The 18,353-nt window shown below is 51.4% G+C and overlaps 1 protein-coding gene across 1 annotated transcript; it reads left to right on the top strand.

The window, feature by feature from the left end:
• The first annotated feature begins 8,763 nt into the window (after positions 1-8,763).
• On the top strand, positions 8,764-17,904 carry DES (desmin). Its single transcript, XM_031008429.2, has 9 exons — positions 8,764-10,217; positions 11,263-11,323; positions 11,419-11,514; positions 11,663-11,824; positions 11,995-12,120; positions 12,507-12,727; positions 14,944-14,987; positions 16,834-16,916; positions 17,120-17,904. Exons 1-9 carry the CDS (start codon positions 9,328-9,330, stop codon positions 17,159-17,161), a joined length of 1,725 nt encoding a protein of 574 aa, XP_030864289.2. The 5' UTR covers positions 8,764-9,327; the 3' UTR covers positions 17,162-17,904.
• Positions 17,905-18,353: the final 449 nt, after the last annotated feature.

Below are 18,353 nucleotides of genomic sequence, written 5' to 3' on the forward strand. Positions count from 1 at the left end.
ACATTCCTTCCCTTTTACAGTCACTCCAGCTCCTCAGCAGCCTGTGGAGGTCAAGCAGCTGCTCCAGCTGGGGGAAGGTGGATGGAGGGGATGGGGATGCATGGGAGGGGGCTGCTGGAGGGAGGGGCTCTGGGCAGGGAGGCCAGGGGACATTAGACAGTGAGTCCCAGGAAAAAACTCAGCTGAGACCACCCCCTGCTGGGGCCCAGAGTCTCAGGCTGTCAGAAGTTGAGGGGACCCCAGAGGTGACTTGGCCTTGTCCCCTCTCTCACACTGGGATCACAACAGGGCCGAGGCCAGGGACTTGCCCAGGTAGCGCAGGTGGTCAGCTGGTGAATCCCCAGGGTGTCCACCTGTATCTTCACCTCCAATTGACCACTCTACCCCCAACCCCTATGCTTGTGCCTTTTGCCGCCACCACCTTCTCACCCCCGTGTCAATGACCCAGTGCTACAGTTGATGATGAGGGCCTAGGTCCCCAGAGTTCATCCTTGCCATGCTGTTCCCAAGGCTCTCTCATGCAATGGCTGCCTTCTGGCCCAACCCAGCTCAGGGTGGAAGCATGAGGTCTCCAGCTGGAAAAAAAGAGAGAGAAGAGGGGCCCTGGAAGGAGTGGAGGGTGCCCCTGTGGGTGGGTATTAGTCCACGGAGGGAGGGCGCACCGCAGGAGGAATTAACACTGCCTCACACCTGGAATCCCAGGGCAAGTGAGGCTCTCTCAGACCGGGTAAAGGGCCAGTTCTCTCCTTTTTGAGTTCTTTCAGTTTTTCCTAATCCAAATGCCCTATGCCGGCCAAGCCACCTCAGCTATCCGCCCATACTAGCCACCTGTCCTCCATCCATGCCATTCATGAAATCTGGGGGCTCCTAGGTAGAGCCAGGACCCTTATTTTCCAGAGAGTCCTCTGTGAGGTTCAGAGATCTGCTGGGGCATCCTGAAGCCCTCCAGACATTGTGCTCGGGGGACAGCAGGGAACAGCAAAGGCCAAGGTCTGGAGGCTGGAGAGAGCTGGGCAGCCTCACCCAACAGAAAGGAGGCTGAAGCAAGGGGAGTCTGAAGGAGAGGTGAGTGAGCTGCAGTTGACGAGGTGGGCAGGGCCAGTCCTGTGGGGCCCTCAGAGGCCATGACAAGTTTGGGTCTTGCTGGTTCAATAGGTCAGGGAAAGGAGAGAAGCTGGGAGTGGCAAAACAGGCAACATTCCAAAAGGCATGAACACTGCCCCCAAATGTTTGCAGGGTAGATCTGTGAAAGGGGGGTTCTTGCTCTGCTTGGCTCCCAGGTTAGAATATGTGGCATAGCAGAGACATGTCATCTGGCTTTGAGTATCAGGAAACGTTTTCTTTCTTACTTTTCTTTTCTTTTTTTTTTTTTTTTTAATTTTGAGACAGAGTTTTGCTGTTTAGCCCAGGATGGAGTGAAGTGGTGTGATCTCGGCTCACTGCAACATCCACCCACCAGGTTCAAGTGATTCTCCTGCCTCAGCCTCTCGAGTAGCTGGGATTACAGGCCCGTGCCACTACACCTGGCTAATTTTTGTATTTTTAGTAGAGACGGAGTTTTGCCATGTTGGCCAGGCTGGTCTCAAACTCCTGACTTCAGGTGATCCGCCCTCCTCGGCCTCCCAAAGTGTCAGGTTTACAGGTGTGAGCCACCACACCTGGCCAAGGAAAGGTTTTCTAACAGCAGAGCTGCGGTGGAGACATGTTAGGTACTCAGGGACTCTTCAGGAATGGAATGTGCTGCCCAGAGACAGTAAGTTCCCAGGGACTGGAGGGATTCAAGCTGATCAAGTGCTTGCTGGAGCCACAGTAAAGAAGACTTCGGACTTCAGCGAGAAGTGGGAGCATGAGACTGGTCAGCCTCATGACCTGCTGAGGTCCAACTGTAAGCTTCTAAAACTCTGAGGTTTGAATAATCTGGAAATATTTTTTTTTTTTTTTTGAGACGGAGTCTCGCTCTGTCACCCAGGCTGGAGTGCAGTGGCACAATCTCGGCTCACTGCAAGCTCAGCCTCGCGGGTTCATGCCATTCTCCTGTCTCAGCCTCGCGAGTAGCTGGGACTACAGGTGCCCACCACCATGTCTGGCTAATTTTTTTTATTTTTAGTAGACATAGGGTTTCACTGTGTTAGCCAGGATGGTCTCGATCTCCTCACCTCGTGATCCGCCTGCCTCGGCCTTCCAAAGTGCTGGGATTACAGGCGTGAGCCACCGCGCCCGGCTTAATCTGGAAATATTTCAAACAGAGAGCAGGACTAACTTCTTTCCTTAATTCATTTAACAAAAGTTATTGTCAGTACCCACTGTACAAGGCACCATCCCACATACACAAATTTATAAATTGTCCCCTTTTCTGGTAAATGCTGAATGAAATCATCTGTCCTGGTGGACCTTTCCATTTCCAATATCAATTAAGGAAGAGGCCTGACCACTAAATACTGTGACTTTTATGTTTTTTTTAAAAAAAGTGGATGGGCATGGTGGCTCATGCCTACAATCCCAGCACTTTGGGAGGCTGAGGCAGGTGGATCACCTGAGGTCGGGAGTTCAAGACCAGCCTGACCAACATGGAGAAACCCCATCTCTACTAAAAATACAAAATTAGCCGGGCATGATGGCGCATGCCTGTATTCCCAGCTACTCAGGAGGCTGAGGCAGGAGAATTGCTTGAACCTGGGAGGTGGAGGTTGCGGTAAGCCGAGATCGCACATTACACTCCAGCCTGGACAACAAGAGCAAAATCCTGTCTCAAAAAAAAACAAGTACCAAAATTTGTGTTCAAAGGTGTCCTGAAGATGTTCACAGCAGCATTGCTTATAATAGCAAAACACTGGAAACAACATAAATGTCTATCAATAAGGAACTGGCCAAATAAATTATACCAAGTCTATATAGTGAAATACAAATAAAGGCGTTAAGAACAATGACTCAAAACCCCACAACAAAGAAAAGTGCAAGACCAGATGGCTTAACTGGTGAGTTCTAAGAAACATTTAAAGAACTAACACCAGGCTGGGCATGGTGGCTCACACCTGTAATCCCAACAGTTTGAAAAGCCAAGGTGGAGGATCACTTGAGCCCAAGAGTTTGAGATCAGCCTGGGGCAACATAGGGAGACTCCCTGTCTACAAAAAAATTACAAAGTTTGCCAGGTATGGTGGCACACGCCTGTGGTCCCAGCCACTAGGGAGGCTGAGGTGGGAGGGTGAGAGGGTTACTTGAGCCCCGGAGGTTGAGACTACAGTAAGCCATGATCACACCACTGCACTTCAGCCTGGGTGACAGAGTGAGACACTGTCTCAAAACAAACAAACAAACAAACAAAAAACCTAACACCAGTCCTCAAACTCTTCCAAAAATTAGAAGAGAAAGGAATACTTTCTAGCTCATTCTTTTTTTTTTTTTTTTTTGAGACAGAGTCTCGCCCTGTCACCCAGGCTGGAATGCAGTGGTACGATCTCGGCTTACTGCAACCTCCGCCTCCCGGGTTCAAGTGATTCTCCTGCCCCAGTCTCCCAAGTAGCTGGGATTACAGGTGTGTGCCACTACACCCAGCTAATTTTTGTATTTTTAGTAGAGATGGGGTTTCACTATGTTGGTCAGGCTGGTCTCGAACTCTTGACCTCCTGATCTGCCTGCCTCGGCCTCCCAAAGTGCTGGGATTACAGGCATGAGCTATTGTGCCCAGCCACTTTCTAGCTCATTCTATGAGGCCAGCATTATCCTCATACCAAAGCCAAACAAAGACACTACAGGAAAACTACAGACCAATATCCCTTGTAAATATTGATGTAAAACTCATAACAAAATACTAGCAAACCAAATTCAGCAGCAAATTTAAAGGATTACACACTATTATCAGGTGGGATTTATTCCTGGAATGCAAGGATAGTTCAATATATGAAAGTCAATCAGTGTCATACTTCACATTGACAGAATGAAGAAAAACCCCACATGATCATCTCAATGATAAATGAAAACAACTGCATTTACAATAGCATTAAAAATAATAAAATACTTAGCAATAAACATAAGTAATGAGGCACAAGACTTGTACACTGAAAATTATAAAATATTGTTGAAATAAATCAAAGAAGACAAAAATAAATGGAAAGACATCCCATGTTCATGAACTGGAACACTTAATATTGTTAAGAATACCATTACTACTCAAAGTGATCTATAGATTCAGTATAATGCCTATCAAAATCCCACCAACATTTTTGCAGAAATAGAAAAATCCATCCTAAAATTCATAAGGAATTTCAAGAGACCTCAAATAGCCACAAATTTTTGAAAAAGAACAAAGATGGAGAACTCACATTTTCTGAGCTCAAAATTTACTACAAAGGTACAGTTATCAAAACAGTGTGTGGTACCAGCATAAAGACAGACATACAGACCAACAGAATATAATAGAGAGCCCAGAAATAAACCCTCACACATGTGGTTAAATTATTTTCATCCCAGGTGCCCAGACCATTCAGTGGGGGAAAGGGTAGTCTTTTCAACAAATGGTGCTGAGAAACTGGATATCCACATGCAAAAAAACAAAGCTGGACTCTTACCTTATACCATACATAGAAATTAACTCAAAATGGATAAAACAGCCAGGCACACATTGGCTCATGCCCGTAATCTTGGCACTTTGGGAGACCGAGGTGGAAGGATCGCTTGATCCCAGGAGTTTGAGGTTGCAGTGAGCTATGATGGCACCACTGTAATCCAGCCTGGGTAACAGAGCAAGACCCTGTTTCAACAACAACAACAACAACAAACAGACATGATACCTAAACATAAGAGCTAAAATATAAAATTCTTAGAAGAAAACAAAGAGGAAAATCTTCATGACATTGGATTTGGCGATGATTTATTGAATATGACACCAAAAGCATAGGCAATAAAATAAAAAATAGATAAATAGGACTTGATCACAATTACAAACTTTTGTTCATCAAAGGACATCATCAACAGAGTGAAAAGGCAAACCACAGAATGGGAAAAAATATTTGCAAATCATATATCTGATAAGGGATTAATATCCAGAGTATATAAAGAACTCCTGCAACTCAACAACAAAAAATCCCCAAACAACCGAATTCAAAAATGGGCAAAGGATTTGAAGATATTTTGCCAAAGAAGATATACAGATTACCAGTAAGCGCATGAAAAGATGCTCAACATCACTGATCATTAGGGAAACGCAAATCAAAACCACAATGAGCAGCCAGGTGCGGTGGCTTGCTTCCATAATCCCAGCACTTTAGGAGACTGAGGCAGGAAGATCACTTGAGACCAGGAGTTTAAGTCCTCAGTGAGGTATGATCATGCCATTGCACTCCAGCCTGGGCAACAGAGTGAGACCCTATCTTTAAAAAACGAAATAAGGCTGGGTGTGGAGGCTTACAACTATAATCCCAGTATTGTGAGAGGCTGAGGTGGAAACATCACTTGACCCCAGGAATTTGAGACCAGCCTGGGCAACATAGGTTTGGAGACCTCATCTCTATGGAAAAGTAAAAAAACTAGCCAGGTATGGTGGCTTGCATCTGTAGTCCTAGGTACTTGGGAGGCTGAGGCAGGAGGATCGCTTCAGTCCAGGAATTTGAGGCTGCAGTGAGTGATGATCGTGCCATTGCACTCCAGCCTGGGTGACAGAGTGAGGCCCTGTCTCTAAAAAACAAAACAAAACAAACAAACCACAATGAGGTGCCACCTCACACCCATTAGGATGGCTACTATTAATATTATAAAACAAATAAACAAATAGAAAATAGCAAGTGTTAGCCAGGATGTGGAGAAATTGGAACCCATGTTCACTGCTGGTAGCAATGTAAAATGGTGCAGCTGCTGCGGAAAACAGCATGGCAGTTCCTCAAAAATTTAGACATAGCATTACCATATAACATAGCAGTTCCACTTCTGAGTATCTACAGAAAAGAATTGAACGTAAGTATTTGAACAGATATTTGTACACCAAAGTTCATAGCAACATTGTTCACAATAACCAAAAGTTGGAAACAACCCAAATATTCATCAACAGATAAACAAAGTGTGGTGTATACATACAATGGAATATTATTTAGCCTTAAAAAGAAAGGAAATTCTGACCCATGTCACAACATGGATGAACCTTGAAGACGTTATGCTAAGGGAAGTAAGCCAGTCACAAAAGGACAAATATGGTATGATTCCACTTGCATGAAGTACCTAGAGTCAAATTCGTAGAAACGGAAAGTAGAATGATGTTTACCAGGGGCTGGGAGGAGGGGAAGGTGGAGGGTTATTTTTAATACATATGGAGTTTCAGCTTGGGACAATGAAAAAGTTCTGCAGATGGATGGTGGGGATAGTTGTACAACAATGTGAATGTACTTGATGCCACTGAACTGTATACTTAAAAAATGGCTCAAATGGTGAATTTTATTTTATGTATATTTTATCACAATGTAAAAGTGACTCAGCTGTCAATGTACTAAAATGGAACCATCTCTAAGCTGTATGTCATTGAAAAAAGATTGATTCAGAAGTGGGGGCTCCACATAAGAAAATGTGGTTGTGTGTACATGAAGTGTCTCTGAAAGGAACCGATAACAACCAAAACCTGGTTGTCTCTGAAGCAGTGTTTGGGGTGGCTGGGTGTCAAAGTGGGAAGGAGACTTACTTTTCATTTTATGCCTTTTTGCACATCTTGAATTTTGTACCATATACACTACCCATCCAAATAAATTGTCGGTATTTTTAGTGTGTCCCATCCTGAGTGGTCCTCTCGGGAGGCTGAACTCTCCCTCCAGCGGTGCTGCCCAGCTCACAGCATGTTTTGGAGTGCTCCTCTTTCACCTGCCTTCCAGGCTTCGGGGTGTTGATTTGCAGCCCTCCATGGTAGCAAATCCTCAGGGGTGGAACTGAATTTTGAAAACAGTCCCAAGTGGTTCGGGGCCAAGTCTGGTGGTTGTTAGTTTTGACTAGAGAATAGATGGCATGATTTATTTGTGTTCTGCCTCATTTCACCAAGGAACTGAGGCCTTGGGCTGGTCCAAAGGCCAGTTTCCTTAGGTGGTCTGGAGATCATTCACAGAGAAGAGCTCCAGAAATGTTGTTCCAGTAGCATCATAGAAATAGGTGTAGAGTCCCCTTCAGAAGATTAATCTGGTTCTTTGGGCTGTAAGTGATCAAAGCAATACCAAGTGCCTTAAATTAAAAAAAAAAAAAACAAAAAACGGAAAGTTTGTTGGCCCAAGGCCAGGAAGGACAGTGGGGGAGCTCAGCTCACAAGGTTGAGGGAAGCACTGCAGGAACCAAGGGGCTGGCCTGCTCCTCCTCTCCAGCCTCCTCTGCTTCTTGCATATTGACCTCTCTTTCTTCCTACTCCCGCAGGGGGCAGGAAACATGGCTTCCACAGGTTCCAGTTGAAGAATCCCAGTTCCATCTATAAATTCCAGGGAAGGTCTCTGATTGGCCCTCCTCATGCCCAGGCCCATTCCTTGACCCAGTCACTGAAGTCAGGGAGATGCAGTAATAAGACTGGCTGGAATCAGGGTCTTTAGGGGTGGAGGGATGGGGAGGAGGCACAGCATGTCATCAAAATAAGGAAATTGCAAAAGAAAGCTTGCAGGCTACTTTGAATGACAATGAGAAAGACGGTGCTGCCTGAGTGTGTTAAGCATCCACATGGTCTCCAAAATCCTCCAGGAGCATACAGTCTAGTCTGGGAGATGAAACACAAAAATAACCAGAACACAACAGCTTGCACTGACTCGAGGGCTGGATAAGAATATCTGGAACTCCCCCATCTATTTCAGAAGCTTGTCGCTTGGATGAAAATTCGACACTTAATGGGAAAGGGCTTTGAAAAGAGTGCAGTAACAAAGCCCCCTTTACAATTTACCCCGCACATTCACACCCATCCTGAGGCCAAAGCCACAGGCTGTGAGGTCTCACTGTCTCAGCTTCCTGAGCTATAAAATGGGAATGATGCTAGTCTCTACCTCCTAGGGTTGGAGAATTGGGGGTCATGGGTGTGAAGTGCTCAGCAGCTTGGCCCACACTAGGTGGTCAGTACATGTAAGGTATTATTGTTGCTACATACATTAGTAGGGCCTGGGCCTCTTTAAACCTTTATAGGGTAGCATGGCAAGGCTAACCATCCTCACTTTATATCTGACAAGCTGGGGCTCAGAGAGGACGTGCCTGAGCTGGGGCTCAGACAAGGACACACCTACTAGTAACCCCTCCAGCTGGTGATGGCAGGTCTAGGGTAGGACCAGTGACTGGCTCCTAATCGAGCACTCTATTTTCAGGGTTTGCATTCCAAAAGGGTCAGGTCCAAGAGGGGCCTGGAGTGCCAAGTGGAGGTGTAGAGGCACGGCCAGTGCCCATGGAGAATGGTGGATGTCCTTAGGGGTTAGCAAGCGCCCTGTGCTAAGGAGGGGGCTTTGGAGGTTGGGCAGGCCCTCCGTGGGGCTCCATTTTTGTGGGGGTGGGGGCTGGAGCATTATAGGGGGTGGGAAGTGATTGGGGCTGTCACCCTAGCCTTCCTTATCTGACGCCCACCCATGCCTCCTCAGGTACCCCCTGCCCCCCACAGCTCCTCTCCTGTGCCTTGTTTCCCAGCCATGCGTTCTCCTCTATAAATACCCACTCTGGTATTTGGGGTTGGCAGCTGTTGCTGCCAGGGAGATGGTTGGGTTGACATGCGGCTCCTGACAAAACACAAACCCCTGGTGTGTGTGGGCGTGGGTGGTGTGAGTAGGGGGATGAATCAGGGAGGGGGCGGGGGACCCAGGGGGCAGGAGCCACACAAAGTCTGTGCAGGGGTGGGAGCGCACATAGCGATTGGAAACTGAAAGCTTATCAGACCCTTTCTGGAAATCAGCCCACTGTTTATAAACTTGAGGCCCCACCCTCGACAGTACGGGGGAGGAAGAGGGCCTGCACTAGTCCAGAGGGAAACTGAGGCTCAGGGCTAGCTCGCCCATAGACATACATGGCAGGCAGGCTTTGGTCAGGATCCCTCCGCCTGCCAGGCGTCTCCCTGCCCTCCCTTCCTGCCTAGAGACCCCCACCCTCAAGCCTGGCTGGTCTTTGCCTGAGACCCAAACCTCTTTGACTTCAAGAGAATATTTAGGAACAAGGTGGTTTAGGGCCTTTCCTGGGAACAGGCCTTGACCCTTTAAGAAATGACCCAAAGCCTCTCCTTGACCAAAAAGGGGACCCTCAAACTAAAGGGAAGCCTCTCTTCTGCTGTCTCCCCTGACCCCACTCCCCGCCCACCCCAGGACGAGGAGATAACCAGGGCTGAAAGAGGCCCGCCTGGGGGCTGCAGACATGCTTGCTGCCTGCCCTGGCGAAGGATTGGCAGGCTTGCCTGTCACAGGACCCCCGCTGGCTGACTCAGGGGCGCAGGCCTCTTGCGGGGGAGCTGGCCTCCCCGCCCCCACGGCCACGGGCCGCCCTTTCCTGGCAGGACAGCGGGATCTTGCAGCTGTCAGGGGAGGGGAGGCGGGGGCTGATGTCAGGAGGGATACAAATAGTGCCGACGGCTGGGGGCCCTGTCTCCCCTCGCCGCATCCACTCTCCGGCCGGCCGCCTGCCCGCCGCCTCCTCCGTGCGCCCGCCAGCCTCGCCCGCGCCGTCACCATGAGCCAGGCCTACTCGTCCAGCCAGCGCGTGTCCTCCTACCGCCGCACCTTCGGCGGGGCCCCGGGCTTCCCGCTCGGCTCCCCGCTGAGCTCGCCCGTGTTCCCGCGGGCGGGTTTCGGCTCTAAGGGCTCCTCCAGTTCGGTGACGTCCCGCGTGTACCAGGTGTCGCGCACGTCGGGCGGGGCCGGGGGCCTGGGGTCGCTGCGGGCCAGCCGGCTGGGGACCACCCGCGCGCCCTCCTCCTACGGCGCAGGCGAGCTGCTGGACTTCTCACTGGCCGACGCGGTGAACCAGGAGTTTCTGACCACGCGCACCAACGAGAAGGTGGAGCTGCAGGAGCTCAACGACCGCTTCGCCAACTACATCGAGAAGGTGCGCTTCCTGGAGCAGCAGAACGCGGCGCTCGCCGCCGAAGTGAACCGGCTCAAGGGTCGCGAGCCGACGCGAGTGGCCGAGCTCTACGAGGAGGAGCTGCGGGAGCTGCGGCGCCAGGTGGAGGTGCTCACTAACCAGCGCGCCCGCGTCGACGTCGAGCGCGACAACCTGCTCGACGACCTGCAGCGGCTCAAGGCCAAGTGAGGGCCCGGCACCCCAGACTCCCCTTTCTGCGGGCAGGGCACAGGAGGCTAGGCCTGGGGGCTGGGGTCCCGCTGTCAGCACCTGCCTTCTCCCGGGGCCCGGGACCCTCTCCTGCCCCATGTGGAGAAAGGGTCCTCCACCCGTGTGTTTCAAGGGGTCGTGACCTCCAGGTCTCTCCCCCTGCGATCCCATCTTGCACAGGAGTTTTCTTGGGGACATAGATCAGGGGGTGGATATGGGAGAATTTAGGGGACCCGGTGCCCTGTGGACAGCCCCGTTAAAAAGCATTTTAAGATGCTGGGGCGATATTTATGGGGTCAGGTAGTTGATGGGCAGAGGAAGGGCTGCAGGAGGCCCAGAGGGCAGTGTAGCCAGAGGGAGAAGGGAGGCTGATAGGAGACAGGGAAAGCAGGGCAAGGGCCCAGAGTCCAAGCAACAGCTCTCAGCTCAGCTGTGATGAAGCCCTGGGAGAGGGGGGTGGAGGGGGGAGCTTGGCCCTGGGGCCTTGCCAAGACTGTGTCTTTTTACAAGGTGAATAGACAGGCTGGAGAAAAAGGGAGTAGGTGGGGGTCACAGCTCTCAGAGAGCTTGGGAGGACCTGACTGTAGACTTCACCAGGCTCCGAGAACGAAAAGGGCAGCAAGTGTAGCATATTTGTTGGTCCCACTTCTGACAGGCCAAGTGAGCAGAGTCACCCTCCTGCCACCAAAGTCATAAATATTAATTGAGCAGCTATATTGGCCAGGCTGGAGCTGGGAACCAGAAACACAGAGGTGGATAAAATAGACACAGTTTCTAACCCCAGGGAGGTCACACAGTCTGGTGGGGACATAGATTTCAAGGGTGTGGCTCCTGGGCAGAGATTGGGCCACTTCCTGTGCCCTCCCTGGGTGGGTGGGGCCTCTCCACTCCCTGTCTCTACCCAGCAGCCAGGCCCTCCCCCTCTGTCCTGGATCCACCCCCTGGTCAGCCCCCGGCCAGTCGTTTCCACTGCCAGCTTTATCACCCGCAACTGTCTGTCTTTCTGTCTGTCCCACCCAGGCTGCAGGAGGAGATTCAGTTGAAGGAAGAAGCAGAGAACAATTTGGCTGCCTTCCGAGCGGTGAGTGCCCTTCTTTTCCCCTTGCATGGCCTCTGGCCTTGCTCTGCCCCACCTGGGTGGTGGTGACGGTGTCCTTCTCGCTTGGCCTCTCCCAGGACGTGGACGCAGCTACTCTAGCTCGCATTGACCTGGAGCGCAGAATTGAATCTCTCAACGAGGAGATCGCGTTCCTTAAGAAAGTGCACGAAGAGGTATACCTTGGCCCCTCTTCCTGGGGTCACTGGGCCATGGGGAAAGCAGCCGGAAAGTGGGGTTGGGGTGAGGCTCTGGCTGGGAATAGGGGTGTGAGGGTGCTGTGTGGGCCCTGAGAGGGGACTGAAGCCCAGTCATGCCCTACAGGAGATCCGTGAGTTGCAGGCTCAGCTTCAGGAACAGCAGGTCCAGGTGGAGATGGACATGTCTAAGCCAGACCTCACTGCCGCCCTCAGGGACATCCGGGCTCAGTATGAGACCATCGCGGCTAAGAACATTTCTGAAGCTGAGGAGTGGTACAAGTCGAAGGTGGGTGGTCTCGCCCGGGGACTGGCATCTCCGTCCCCCTGAATCCCAGCTTGGATGTGCTGCCTGTGGTACCATCCATGGGAGGAGAGCCCAGAGGCTTCATGCTCCCTTGCTCATCCCTACCCGTGCCCTGCATCCTCCTCATTTTTGGGCCCCTTCTCTGCCCTTAGGTGTCAGACCTGACCCAGGCAGCCAACAAGAACAACGACGCCCTGCGCCAGGCCAAGCAGGAGATGATGGAATACCGACACCAGATCCAGTCCTACACCTGCGAGATTGACGCCCTCAAGGGCACTGTGAGTCCCTGCCCACCTGGCCAGGCCCTGCCCCTTCCTGTCTGCAGTTCACACCCTCACTTTGTGACCTTGGGCCCATCATAGAGCCTCTCTCGGCCTTCATCTACTTAAATCTACAATAGGGGTAAAACCAGACAAGTGGATTCCAGTTGGATGCTAAGGAATCAGGGGTTCCTGGGCATCTGCCTATGTGGGGACTGTGAGGCTGAATGCAATGTTCCTTTTTATCTATTTTATTCTGAGTGCTCACATATAGGCTTAATTTGAGTTCAGGGTTCAACATGGCCTGGACCTGACCACCTGGAGTTGCCTGCCAGCCCCAAAGCTTTCTTTGGGCTGCTAGTGTCCTCTTCCCTTCCTTGACCTGGGTTCCCCCTCTCCTGCAGAACGATTCCCTGATGAGGCAGATGCGGGAATTGGAGGACCGATTTGCCAGTGAGGCCAGTGGCTACCAGGACAACATTGCGCGCCTGGAGGAGGAAATCCGGCACCTCAAGGATGAGATGGCCCGCCATCTGCGCGAGTACCAGGACCTGCTCAACGTGAAGATGGCCCTGGATGTGGAGATTGCCACCTACCGGAAGCTGCTGGAGGGAGAGGAGAGCCGGTGAGGGGCCAGGCAGGAGCCCGAGTGGGAGGTGCGGGGTGCTGGGTGGTCCATTTCTGTCCCCAGGAGGCTCCAGATTACCGATTACCTCAACAAGACCTGGAAACAATTTTTTTTTTTTTTTGAGATGGAGTTTCGCTCTTGTCACCCAGTCTGGAGTGCAATGGCACCATCTTGGCTCACTGCAACCTCCGCCTCCTGGGTTCAAGCGATTCTCCTGCCTCAGCTTCCCGAGCAGCTGGGATTACAGGCGCCTACCACCACGCCTGGCTAATTTTTGTATTTTTAGTAGAGACGGGGTTTCACTATGTTGGCCAGCTGGTCTCGAACTCCTGACCTCAGGTGATCTGCCTGCCTCAGCCTCCCAAAGTACTGGGATTACAGGCGTGAGCCACCGCGCCCGGCATGGAAACAATTTTATACAAGAGGCCACTGCTCTATTAATTGCAGAGAATTAACCAAGGCCACCTGGGCAAAAAGCAATTTAATTAACAGCATTTATAAAAAGAGAAATATAAGTATTCCCTTATCCACCTTCAGAATTAAGAACCAGCAGCAAAAAAACCATATTCAGCAACCAATAATAAAATATTACTGCCAGTCAAGAGACAGATGAAAGCAGAATGGGGAGTGATGAGGAGGGAAACGGAGGGAGCAGATAGAGGCAAATAGAGAGAGGGAGGGAGAGAAGCCTTGCACAGGGATAGGCTAAGAGAAGGTAAAGAGATGCATACAGAAGGCATGAGTTTGCACACACATGCACACGTGTCAGCATATGCACATGTTCGGAGGAAAAGACACAGACGTCATGCTCAGAGCAACCCACCTCTAGACACAGAAAACAACATACAACTGGAAAGGGACACCAGGGAACCTTGTGGGATAACAGAAATGTTCTATATCTTTTTTTTTTTTTTTTGAGACAGAGTCTTGCTCTGTCACCCAGGCTGGAGTGCAGTGGCGTGATCTCAGCTCACTGCAACCTCTGCCTCCCAGGCTCAAGCGGTTCTCCTGTCTCAGCCTCCCTAGTAGCTGGGATTACAGGCGTGTGCCACCACACTCAGCTGATTTTTTGTATTTTTAGTAGGGATGAGGTTTCACCATGTTGGTCAGGCTGGACTCTAACTCCTGACCTCAAGTAATTCGCCTGCCTCAGCCTCCCAAAGTGCTGGGATTATAGGCATGAGCCACTGTGCCTGGCCTAGAAATGTTCTATATCTTGATTTGGACTGGTAGTTACACAGATGTGGACATTGATCAAAACTCATTGAATTGTACGTTAAAGATCTGTGCATTTCACTGTATGTAAATTTAACCTCAATTTAAAACAGATCAGTTACTCCAAAAACTGGTACCCCTTGATACTCATAAAAATAATATCTGAAATGTTTAAAAAGCAGCAGACATGTTTAGATACAGGTACAAACATAAAGAGAAACTTCAGATTTTATAAAATGACGTCTACATATGATGGCCTTTGAAGGTAGCTAAAGGCATGTTGCATTTTCCCAGCATTAGGCCTAAATGGTAAGCTCTCAGAACTGGCCTGGCTGGAGGGTGGGCATGAGCAATGGATATCACCCACAGCTGCTACTAGTACGAACTTCAGTGCCAGGAGCAAGAAGGAAATCCTGGTGCTCTGGAGGGCGCGGTGGGGTTGCACATCCTAGTGTCGTGCCAGCAGTTCACAGTTGAAATAATGATCCTTCCAGAAGAGACTATTCCTGGGACAGCTCTAGCTGGCCTTCGACCCCATTCCTTGAGCAGTATGGGTGGTGGGAGTGCTGGGGTCCGTGGGACTGGGACAGCTGAGGATGGTGTTTAGAAAGGACCAGGGTGAGCCTTGATGGGCGGTCTCAGGGAAAGATGGGAGGGTTCTTTTTTTTTTTTTTTTTTTGAGACAGGGTCTTGCTCTGTCCCCCAGGCTGGAGTGCAGTGGCGCGATCTCGGCTCACTGCAAGCTCCACCTCCCGGGTTCGCACCATTCTCCTGCCTCACCCTCCTGAGTATCTGGAACTACAGGTGCCCGCCACCATGCCCGGCTAATTTTTTGTATTTTTAGTAGAGACGGGGTTTCACTGTGTTAGCCAGGATGGTCTCGATCTCCTGACCTGGTGATCCTCCCGCCTCGGCCTTTCAAAGTGCTGGGATTACAGCTGGGCCTGGCCGATGGGAGGGATCTTAACTCTTAGGAGGTTTTGTCTCTTCCCTTTTAGGATCAATCTCCCCATCCAGACCTACTCTGCCCTCAACTTCCGAGGTGAGTGTCTGCTGGCAGGCGGAGGCTGGAGTTGCAGGGGCCAGGAGTCCAGCATGGGCACTCCCCAAGGCCAGCCAGGAGAGAGGATGGGACCCTGGGGCTAGGGACAGACCTGGAGTCTGGGGAAGAAAAAGGGGGCCACTGCGGGTAGGTGGGGGAGTTTAGGTAGAGGTGGATGAGACAACTTATGACAGAGAGAGCTTTTTATGTGATTATATTGTATTGTATTTACCACGTCCCCTGCACCTTCTTGGAGTATTGGGCATCAGGAAGCAGCCTCTGTTCTGAATCCCAAACTCTGAAAGTAGCAGGAGTGTCCTTGGGGACCTGGCTTCAGGAGCATCTCATACCACCTGCCCTCTAAGACACCCACGGCCCATTGTCTGTTTGGCACATTGCCAAGCCCCACCTTGGCTGCTTGTCGAACACCTCCAGTTTGCTGGAGCAAGATGTTGGATGCACGTTTGGAAAAAAATGCCAAATCTTAGCAAAGCCAAACAATGAAAAGAATGAGCTCTTAGGGCACTCTGCCATTTTGACATTAGTAATACGCAGATCGGGTGGCTTTCCAACCCCAGAGAGCAGAGAAACACACGATAATGATGCATTAGGAAAGCAAGTCGGAGTCCTTGGCAGCTTCTCCTTTCCTAGATCAAACCTTTTCTATCTTCGAGGTACATTTCCGTCAGGAAAAAATACACGCTGTGCTCCAGCGAGTCACAACGTTCATCACAGGCTAGTTGCTAGCTAAGGAAATTCGTGAGCACCAAAGTCATAATACCAAGGACCTCCATTTGACCTTTCCTACACAACTCAGAGCCTCTCTTTTCAGTTAGTTGTTTATACAGACACCAAGTATGAGTCTTGCATTTAAAACTTCATAGTACAAAAAAACCCCACCCACACTGCACAGTGCTTTTCCAAATCAATAGCTTTGTGGCCATGATAAGGTTGGTACCACTTCACTCCGTGTCCTCAGTGAGGAAACGGAGGCACAGAATGGCAAGTGACTGAGCATCAGCACAATGAGTCGGTGCCTTATTCCTGCTGTGTCTCACTTGAAGACATCAAGTTGCTCATCTGAATTTTTTTTTTCTTTTGAAACGGAGTCTCGCTCTGTCACCCAGGCTGGAGTGCAGTGGTGCAATCTCGGCTCACTGCAACCTCTGCCTCCCAGGTTCAAGCAATTCTCCTGCCTCAGCCTCCTGAGTAGCTGGGATTACAGGCATGTGCCACCACACCCGGCTAATTTTTGTATTTTTAGGAGAGACGGGGTTTCACCATGTTGGTCAGGGTGGTCTGGAACTCCTGGCCTCATGATCCACCTGCCTCGGTCTCCCAAACTACTGGGATTACAGATGTGAGCCACCGCACCTGGCCCTGAAATCTTAAAGGGAGATAGGTACTGTAAGGTCCTCTAAAGAGTGTCTTGAGACTGGGCTTTGGGGTTCTATCTTGAAGAAAGGGAGTCCCAGGAGACAAATGTGTGCAGGGCTCTCGTGGGGCCTGGGGTTGGAGAGGAACTGGGAGGGATGGGGAATGTCAGTGCTGTGCAGCCTGGGCCTCAGGCGTCGCCTACCCTCCTGCACCATCCTGCACATAGAGCAAATCTGTTGGCTCCTGAGACCATCTAAACTATGGGACAGGCGCTGGGGACTGCAGAACCACCTGCTGGGTGCTGGGCTGAAGGAAAGGTGTTAAAGTCTTGAAGAAGTAACAAGCCTGTCTTGAGGGGGGTTGGGGTCTGCTAGGGCTCTGCCCAATGTGGCCCCAGATGGACTCCCAGCCCGTGGTATAGCCCAGCCTGGACTTGGTCAGGCTGAGTGTGCAATGGACCCTGTTACAGAAACCAGCCCTGAGCAAAGGGGTTCTGAGGTCCATACCAAGAAGACGGTGATGATCAAGACCATCGAGACACGGGATGGGGAGGTAAGTGGTCTGTCTGGGCTCCTTAGCCTTGGTGGGGGCTATGGATGTGTCTGGGGGGACTATCTTCCACCCAGCTGTGCTGGTCTAGGTCCCTGGCTAGTGGGGCAAGAGAGATCCTGCGGCCCTGGGGTGGGGATGGCTCAGGGCTGAGGCTCCATTCTCTGGCTAGCACATGGTTGGACTGGGCTTCTCTTCCTCCCCAGGTCGTCAGTGAGGCCACACAGCAGCAGCATGAAGTGCTCTAAAGACAGAGACCCTCTGCCACCAGAGACCGTCCTCACCCCTGTCCTCACTGCTCCCTGAAGCCAGCCTTCTTCCATCCCAGGACACCACACCCAGCCTCAGTCCTCCCCTCACAGCCTCTGACCCCTCCTCACTGGCCATCCCTCGTGGTCCCCAACAGCGACATAGCCCATCCCTGCCTGGTCACAGGGCATGCCCCAGCCACCTCTGCGGACCCCAGCTGTGAGCCTTGGCTGTTGGCAGTGAGTGAGCCTGGCTCTTGCGCTGGATGGAGCCCAGGCGGGAGTGGTGGCCCTGTCCCTCCCACCTCTGTGACCTCAGGCACTAGCCTTTGGCTCTGGAGACAGCCTCAGAGCAGGGTGTTGGGATACTGCAGGGCCAGGACTGAGCCCCGCAGACCTCCCCAGCCCCCAGCCCAGGAGAGAGAAAGCCAGGCAGGTAGCCAGGGGGACTAGCCCCTGTGGAGACTGGGGGGCTTGAAATTGTCCCCGTGGTCTCTTACTTTCCTTTCCCCAGCCCAGGGTGGACTTAGAAAGCAGGGGCTACAAGAGGGAATCCCCGAAGGTGCTGGAGGTGGGAGCAGGAGATTGAGAAGGAGAGAAAGTGGGTGAGATGCTGGAGAAGAGAGGAGAGGAGAGAGGCAGAGAGTGGTCTCAGGCTGGTGGGAGGGGCGCCACCTCCCCACGCCCTCCCCTCCCCCGCTGCAGGGGCTCTGGAGAGAAACAATAAAGAGATTCACACACAAGCCGAGCTGGTCCCTGCTGTCTTGACTGCCAGGTCTCCTGTGGGGCCCCTGGGGCCCTGTGATACCATCTGTCACCCTGAGATGGACTATACTGACCTTCTACCCAGCCAGACTTTCCCCAGGGCCTCGCGCCCACTTCTGTTCCCAGAGCCACCTGGCCTTGCTGTCTGTATGCAGTGTATGGGGCAGGGAGGGCTGGACAGGGCTTTTGCTGGGGAACCACAAATACCTCTCGTTAGGCCCCAGTTCCAGGACTGCACCCCTTGTGCTCTCTACTACACCTTCAGGTCAGCCAGGCTGGGGGACACCACCTGCTATTCCTTTTGAAGGATGTAGCTGCTCCCCACTGACTGGCTCTGAAGTAGGGCTCCCCCAGTCCCTTCTTCAAAGATGCCAACAGCCCCTTTTTTCTCTCTCTCTTTTTTTCTTTTTGAGATGGAGTCTTGCTG

The sequence above is a fragment of the Gorilla gorilla genome, chromosome 11 (assembly GCF_029281585.2).
Source record: "Gorilla gorilla gorilla isolate KB3781 chromosome 11, NHGRI_mGorGor1-v2.1_pri, whole genome shotgun sequence".
In the NCBI taxonomy this organism is placed as follows: Eukaryota; Metazoa; Chordata; class Mammalia; order Primates; family Hominidae; genus Gorilla; species Gorilla gorilla.

Bases quoted from the DNA above. Each gene is read 5' to 3' on its own strand.
- DES (XM_031008429.2), top strand. From the start codon at position 9,328: ATGCTTGCTGCCTGCCCTGGCGAAGGATTGGCAGGCTTGCCTGTCACA. The intron at 11,515-11,662 runs GTATACCTTGGC...CATGCCCTACAG, and splicing joins TTAAGAAAGTGCACGAAGAG to GAGATCCGTGAGTTGCAGGC. The intron at 14,988-16,833 runs GTGAGTGTCTGC...ACCCTGTTACAG, and splicing joins CTCTGCCCTCAACTTCCGAG to AAACCAGCCCTGAGCAAAGG.